The following is an 8,035-nucleotide window of genomic DNA, read 5'->3' as shown; positions in this document are numbered from 1 at the left end:
GTGGGGGGGGGGGGGGGGGTGAACAAAAGCTAAACAGCAGAAACACGGTGCTAATCTATCTGTCTTAATCCTATTGCGCAGAGATCCTTTGAAACCCACATTCTCTTGCCTAATAGAGAAACAAATAAGAGCTTGGTTATCCACTAATGAGCCCGTCCTGCTGCTCGCCTGGTCCACAGCAGCCAGGACGACCTCCCGCTAGCGGGCCGCATTATTTTAATCCGCCATTGTCCTTTTTAACGCGCGGCGGCCAACTCCAAGCGAGGCGGAGAGCGCCGGTCCCGCGCTTATATCTCGGCCCCTGCTACAGAGATCATATTGTTCTGGAAGGACCAAAAAAAAAAAAAAAAAAAAAAAAGATAACAGCCGTGCCTCCAAGCACAAAATGTATTTTCTCCCCATTCGACAGGAATCCATGGACTCACCGGTGAAATGCCTCTACTATTTTTTGATGCTCTGGGGGAAATTTTTGTTGCTGTTTCTCTCCAGGAAGAGAAAAGGTTAAGGAAATGCACAGGCAAATGAGGTGGGGGGGGGGGCACACACACACCACAATAACACTCTAGTAGTTTCTTAAGCATATGCTAATACCCTTAAGACACCATGTGCTCAGACTTTGAAAGCTTTGAAATTTGACTCGCTCAATAGGCTCTCTGAACACCGCCAGGAGAGATGGGTGAAGAACGAAACAAAGGCCATCAGTGATCCGAGCTCGTTTTGTGACAAAGAAGGAAAATAAAAGGCCAGACCTATAAAGACTGGACAGTGTTCAAGTTCCGGAGGCAACAACAACAACAACAACAACATCATAATCATCTCCACAAGACCATTAGAATGACGCACACCAACAGCCACACTATCAGAAGCTGGAGTCAGATGCCGAAGACACCCAGCAGAGGAAGCCAACTCTGCACCAGCCGCTGTTCCCATCACGCGTCAGGTCGGACGGCCACGAGCACCAGGACGACGTTGTGGCCTCTGAGAACAGACGGGCTCAACCGGCAAGATCGACGAGACTGACTTCACATCGCAGAGGAAGACGCAAACAAAAAAGAAATACGGCCTGAAAAGCAGAGCAGCTTCCCATGACGAAGCAGGAGCCAAGACGACATCCTGCTTCAGCACGTAGCCACGCCCACACGGCGCTCCTGCCACAAGTACGCGGAGGAGGTGCACCGAGGGAATGAAAAGACCTCTTACCTTAGGCTGAGCGCGACGAGGAAAGGCCACTTTGGGGTCAATCTGTGCACAAAGGGGGAGAAAACAGGGAGGACGTGTTAAAACGACGTCAAAAGCATAAACAGCACACAACAGCAGCAGAGTTGATGCCTTATCCATTTTTACAGTCCTATCAAAGCATCATAAACATTACAGCTAAAAAAATACAGAAAATGAGCATGTTCTGGGGCAGACTGTCTACAAGAGGCACTAACAGAGATGGTTGGTGGCATCACAGTGTGGCTCAGCAAAACCTACAAGCAGGAGGCAACGCACAGAGACCCAGAGTGGCCACTGGATCCACGAGAACACCAGAAACTGAAAACTAAAAAGGAGGCTTGAGATTAACGTTCATCCAGCAGATCACTGCTGGTCGTCTCGTTAATCCCCCGCACCACCCCCCCCCCCCCCCCCAAAAAAAAACCCTGTGAATTCTTGCAGTTAGGAGCCTTATAAATCTTACATTTGGATTGAAGGAAAAACTATTTCATGCACCAATGTCATGCTGTCTCCACTCAGCTCTAATATACGGCTCTTTAAAAGCAAACTTTCAAACAATCACAGCCAAGCAGACGTAGCAGAATGGGGAGGGGGGGGGGGTGAACGTAAACAGATCGAAATTGTTCTCTTGCAGAAAATTACTTGTCCGTGTTCGGCAAGGCAAAGATCTCAACGTCGGGGCACATCTCCCCGATCTACACCTGAGAGTTCACAGGGTGTGGGAGATCGGGGGGGGGGGGGGGGGGGCTGTGATGTCATGACGCCAACACCTGGAATGCACTTTCCTGCACGCTATAGGCCCGCAGGCTTCCATTCCGCTGGTGACATCACTGCGCTCCATGCTGGAATGGCCCGTGAGCCACGCCCCCTCTTCCTTCCTCTAAAACGGTGCCGACACTGTTCCTATCCAGAGCATGACAGGGAAAAACTCATCTGGAGAAACTGCTATATGTATTTTTCCCCCTCTCACCATAATTCCATTTGACAGAGTTATGATTGTTATCTTTGCAAATCAGGTCAATTTAGGAGATGAATTCCATAACACCTGGGTATGGTAACTGTCCTCATAATGAATTCCATGTAATGATTCGTTTTAGCAATTAGCCCCAGGCACAACCAATTCAACCTCAATTACTCCACGGAAACGGCCGTATCGGAACAAAGACAACACCACGCTTTGAATTGCAAAGCAGGTTAACTTTCCGATGAGGCTTTTCTTTAAAGGCCCCAACACACATAAAAACGCCACCCAATTCCAAACATTCTCCTTGCAAATGGAGAAGAGCAACACTGACCTTGAACCCTTGACCTTGAACACTGACCTTGAACCATGGTGAAGCAGACCTACACACACTGATGTGTAACTGAGGTCACCATAGGTAAAAACAGCAAACCCTGATGAAGTGTGTCTTGTCTAATTAACACAAGGTTAAGTACACTTAAAAACCTACATGTGGCACAGAGTTAAAATAAAAAAGGTTAAAAAAAAAACATCATCTGTCCAAATTCTCCTTTCATCCATCGAATGTGAGATGTCATAAAAAGGTAAGCCATGTGGGCCAATCAGAACGCACTTTCCCATTTTGGGCCACAGCCTTTGGGATGAATGGCTTCTCTGTGGACCCAAGCGAGTAGGAAAATGCCAACAATTTGTGTCCTTTCAGTTCAGGTATTTATGCAAATGTGGCACTGATGAGAGAATTAAGCCCACATTCAGAAGCAGTGGTGTGGCCAGATATCCTCTCTCACATCGTACCACCGCAGATGAGAACAGAGGGAGAAAGACAGAAGAAAGAAACGGACAAAAAACTTGATGAATCAAAACAACAACAAACTGGGGCTGATGGATGGATCTCTGATTGGACGAGGAGCAGATGATGTAAAGCCTGCCTTGCTGAGACACTCCCTCAACGTAAGGAACGCCTCTAGCGGGATAATCACCCGACTCCTCCACACGTCAATAATCAATAATACGTTACGTTGTTATTAATAAGACAGTAGCTCTTTTGACCACAAATCTTCATCCTAGATTGGAGGTCACTATTTCAGAGCCATGGCAGCAGGGGTGACGCTCAGGATGAAGGGGTGACACTCTCCGGGATTCTTGTTCTCCTCGCCTTCAAACACAAAACCCCCAGCCATTAGGAGGAGTATAACTAAACTAATGCATGAAAATCACTCATGGGCCCTTTCTATCAACCTCTCGGGGCCTGTGCAGAGAGACATGGGGAGAAAGATCAGGGCAGAAAGAATCCATCTGGCTCAGACCATCCTATGGATTCCATTCATTATTAGAGCTCTCGTGCACTGCTCTCGTGCACTGCTCTCGTGCACTGCTCTCGTGCACTGCTCACGCTCCACCTCCTTCCCACTACCCTTACATCATCCTTAACGTTTAGCGGTAATCTTAAGGCATGACGTTAACACTAAGGGAGGAGGGGTTTTGTTGCAAACTGGTGCAAACTCAGCAACAATCGCACAAACACGTCACCTGCTCAGACACAAGCTGCCGGGCCGTGGGAGCGGGCTTGCTCAGAGACAGCGCTACACTGAGCGTCGCCCCGCACAGCCAGCCCGGACGTGGCCTGCTGAGGCCGTTCGCTCCCCGCGGCGTCCGACAGGCAACGGCTCCTCGCTTACCCATGGAGACGACCTCGCTGACCGCAATGACGTGTCCAGCTCACTGGAGACGAGGTCAGAGTTCGCTGGCCAGCTGAGCACGCAGGTGCACCGCAGACATGCAGACAGCAGCATCACTCACAGGGTTCACAGGTCCACATTCGTCACTACTACAGTCTAACACACACACACACACACACACACACACACACACAATTGTATGTGTGGACACGTACGCTCTCATCTCAGGCCAGACCAGCAATACCAAACTGCCAGAACCTCTCTGCACATAAGTAGCTCAGGCCACCTGTTCTCATTAGGTCAGTAAAGTGTATTCCCATTCAAACAAGCAAATGATGGAACGCAGGAGACATGTACACCAAGCACAGGGACTCAAAGCCAAAGCCCCAACCAGCCCATGAGCTGGAGACTCTGTTGGCCCGGCCCGCGGCTTCTGATTCCATTGTTCAAGTCCACGACTGAGACAAAGAGCCAATCACAGGTTCTGACCAAGAATTCAGAAAAGGATCGTATCGTAAGTCCCATATCCCCAGCCAGATTAATGCTTATTAAATTCTAACTGGGTAATTCATAAATAATCTAGGGTTCTTTTGGATGGAATGCACCCATCATAATGCAATGCCTTTTGTCCCAGAGCCAGAGGCCCTCTGTCTGGCTTGGCCTGAACGTACAGCACATCCTTTTCTGCTACGGGTGATCCAGCTCTCCTAGTAATAAACCTGTCACGACCTGAATCAGGTGTCCAAGATCAAAGAGAAAACAAAGCTTTTAAAGGTCTGTGGATTCCCACGACAGGAAGCAGGAAGACAGTGAATAAACAGACAGTAAATAAAATGTATGCGAAACGTACAACTCCTTACAGTCCACCTCTGCTGGTATATTTAAAGGTTAGTGTGGGCCTTTTTAAAGAGCACACACCTGCATATTATTGGAAATCATTACACACTCCACAGACAAAATGGGAGGCAAACAGTGTGTCTTTAATCATAACCTGCTTTAACTGCAATTTCCCCTTCATTTTCTTTTGCTGCAAAACAGAAACATACTTCCCAAAGAAATTGCTTCTATTTTTAAGAACAATTCAAAGCACATAGATGAGCACTAGCCACGCTAAAAGGATGGACACCATTTCTTAATGCGGGAAAATTCGAATAGACGGCAGGGGCACAACATGATTTAACACCGAAGTGATATTTACATCGAATTAAGCCTGCGTCGCATATACATTTAAAACGCAGCACTCATGTAATGTTGGCCAACAAGCAGATTTTAAAGGCTGTCCAATCTCTTCCTGTACATCATCTACGCCCCCCACACACCCCTGGATTGGAAAAAGTATATCCATCCTCACGCCAGAAGCCGCTAAAAACGCACCGCTACCTGGCGACTAATAACCTACATTTCCCTTTCCTGATGAATCTAAAAGCCATCTCAGACATCCCAAGCTGCCCTTCAGCGGACTCCGGCAATCAAGGCGTTTATTTTTTCCGCCGCGCGCCGCTCGGTTGGCGGGGCTGATTGAGGCGCGTGTGCCTGACGCCCCCCACTGAGGAACAACTTCAGACCAAACTGATTTCACACGGGCGTCGTCTGCTCCTTCAGCCCTTCAGAAATCAGCGCCGTGCTTCATTTTACACCTACCGTTACGTGCAGAGATGCGAGCGCTGTACTACATGTGACATTTCAAGGCTTTTTAAAAATGACAAAGTGGAAGTGGGGTGTAGCGGGCGGGTAGTGTAGGACACGAATACCTGGAGTACTTAAACATGATTTGAGTTCTGATTTAAGCAGAAGTTTAAAAACAACAACCTCGAGCTGCATGACGAGATGGTTATAAAGGACACTGGTACGGCAAATAAATCACTACAATGTTATTACCTTAATGTTAGTCGGCGAAAGAAAAGCTAAAATAGGCTGTGAAGTTTGCTCATCAAAGAACAGTAAGCAATATGATGAGACAAATAAACAGAATAAACAACCTTTTAAATATCCATGTTAACTATATTGCAAAACTTGGTTATTTTCTCAAAGAAACATTCTAAAAGCTGTGAACGTAAGGCTTAAACCCAAGTCCCCGGGATTAAATTTAGCCGGATTCAATTCATATAATTAGTTACACTATCTTAAGGGATATTTAAAAATGCACTGACTGTATTGTAGACAACGATCCTTAGAAATGAAATAAACACATAGTTTTTTAAGTGAAAAAGTGACAGGGTGGGCACACATACGAGACGCTGTCCAAGGCATCGATTGCAACTGATATAAGAAGAACAGATTATGAAAAAGCCGCGGGGAATGAATCATGATATGCAATTGCACTCTATTCTAAAGCTACTCCAGGGGAGGATACATTTCAATCAAGGACACAGCTCATCCCCAAGCCCTTGAATAAATGCCTGCATCATTGTAGACGCCACGAGCTCAGAGGCCAGATGCTCACGCGCTGCCGTTTGAAACACACAGTTCCGACTTCCAAGGTTATTCCGTATATCGAAGTGCGACAGAACACAACACAAAATCTAGAACCAGCTAGTTTGTCTAGGGAACTTTTTTGGGGGGGGGGGGGGGGGGGTGTTTTAGCTATTCATTAAACAACAAACATAAAACCAAGCACTAATATATATATATATATGTATATATATGTATATATATATATATATATATATATATATATATATAAACATGTTTAGCATAATTTATGACAGGCAGAAATAGAGGCAAACGAGACGAGCAGTGTCGGCAGGGAAACATCACAGTGTATAAATGCAATAAAGAGCAACGTACCGTCTTTGAGTCTAATTCATGATGTGGTTGAGCTAAGACTTTATCTACACTGGCCGCATCGGCAAACGTAACGAACCCAAACCCTCTGCAGAACAAAAACAATGAGACAGAAGATCAGAAAACACGTTTTAAAAACATGACATCACATAATTTACTAAACCTACCAATCCTACAGTAAAGTATCGATTGCTTACTCTAAGCATTCCGGTTTGTGTGTATTTTTAGGCTCAGAAAGGAGGACAGAACACTATATTAATGTTGCAGTACAGTCCCAAGTCAATGTCAAATGACATTAGCCAGCAGCTTTGTACGGATAGCCCTGGCGCTAATCTACCTGACAGTGAAACAGAAAGCAGGACACTTTAAATATAGAACATTTTGAACTGAATGGGACGCACAGCGGTGGAGCGAAAGGAAACAGAAGTATGCGCTTTTACCTGGAGCGTTTTGTCGTGGGGTCCCTCATCACCATACATTCTCTTATTTCCCCGAATTTACTAAAATAGTCTCTAAGGCTGTCTGTGGATAAACAGAAAGCAAACGTCGAGTTATTGCTCGGGCGAGATCAGTCGCAACACGAATATCGAAATCAATCGCAATACGAATTTGCTTAAAAACGCCCCGCGATGCAATACAGGGGTCGAATAGAGGACTTCAAATGACTGCAAATCACAATAACCTTGCGCGAGCGCGACACAGAACGTTCCCCACGCCGCGCGCGCAGGGACCGTGCCGAGATCCGCTCGCGCGTGTTCCATCGGCACAGCAAGAACAACTAACAAAGAAGCACATTTAGACATTCGAGCCGTCTTACCTGGTGATGTTTGCCAGCTGAGGCCACCAATAAACATTTTACTGTAAGAACAAAACAGAGTAGAAGTGAGTCCAGGTGCAAGATCGGCCATTTTGACGTGTAACTACTTATAAAAAGCGACCTGCGAACAAACCGAGATGTAAAAACAAGCAGATGTTTAGAAGAAGAAAAATCGACTCTCGCTACATTGTGAATGAACGAGGGTACGCTTGCTCTAGACTGTAAGCAAACAATGCTAGCGCTCCAGCGAACTGTATCCGGAAGGACGAATGGTTGCGCTAAACCCATCAAGCAGTTCAGTCTAAACAATTTAGAGCATGAAAAATACATGCCAAAAAAGAAAAGTCAAAACATATTCTCTTACCCCGGGTCATGTTGCGTATCATTTGGGCTTCCAGATGTGGCTTGGCTCCCGTCTCCATCCATAGCTAATCAACCTACAGGCAGTAACTAAACAGACACACACAGACAAGGCAAAAGCAAAGCGAACCCCGCAAGGAGAATATTACTGAACCGGGAATGCAATCGTCACACGTGGGATCAGCTCAGCCTGCTCCCTCCCCTCTCATGGCCAGT

At 46.3% G+C, this 8,035-nt stretch overlaps 1 protein-coding gene across 1 annotated transcript; it reads right to left on the bottom strand.

Annotated features, from left to right (window-relative positions):
• Positions 1–921: 921 nt before the first annotated feature.
• On the bottom strand, positions 922–8,035 carry LOC143487530 (RNA-binding protein Musashi homolog 2-like). Its single transcript, XM_076986498.1, has 5 exons — positions 7,824–8,035; positions 7,460–7,500; positions 7,083–7,164; positions 6,646–6,730; positions 922–1,242 (listed from the first exon to the last, which is right to left on the bottom strand). The coding sequence occupies exons 1-5, from the start codon at positions 7,883–7,885 to the stop codon at positions 937–939; spliced, it is 576 nt and encodes a 191-aa protein (XP_076842613.1). The 5' UTR covers positions 7,886–8,035; the 3' UTR covers positions 922–936.

The sequence above is a fragment of the Brachyhypopomus gauderio genome, unplaced genomic scaffold (genome assembly GCF_052324685.1).
Source record: "Brachyhypopomus gauderio isolate BG-103 unplaced genomic scaffold, BGAUD_0.2 sc47, whole genome shotgun sequence".
NCBI lineage: Eukaryota > Metazoa > Chordata > Actinopteri > Gymnotiformes > Hypopomidae > Brachyhypopomus > Brachyhypopomus gauderio.
The sequence above is the reverse complement of the archived record's forward strand: the minus strand, read 5'-3'. Positions and strand labels throughout refer to the sequence as shown.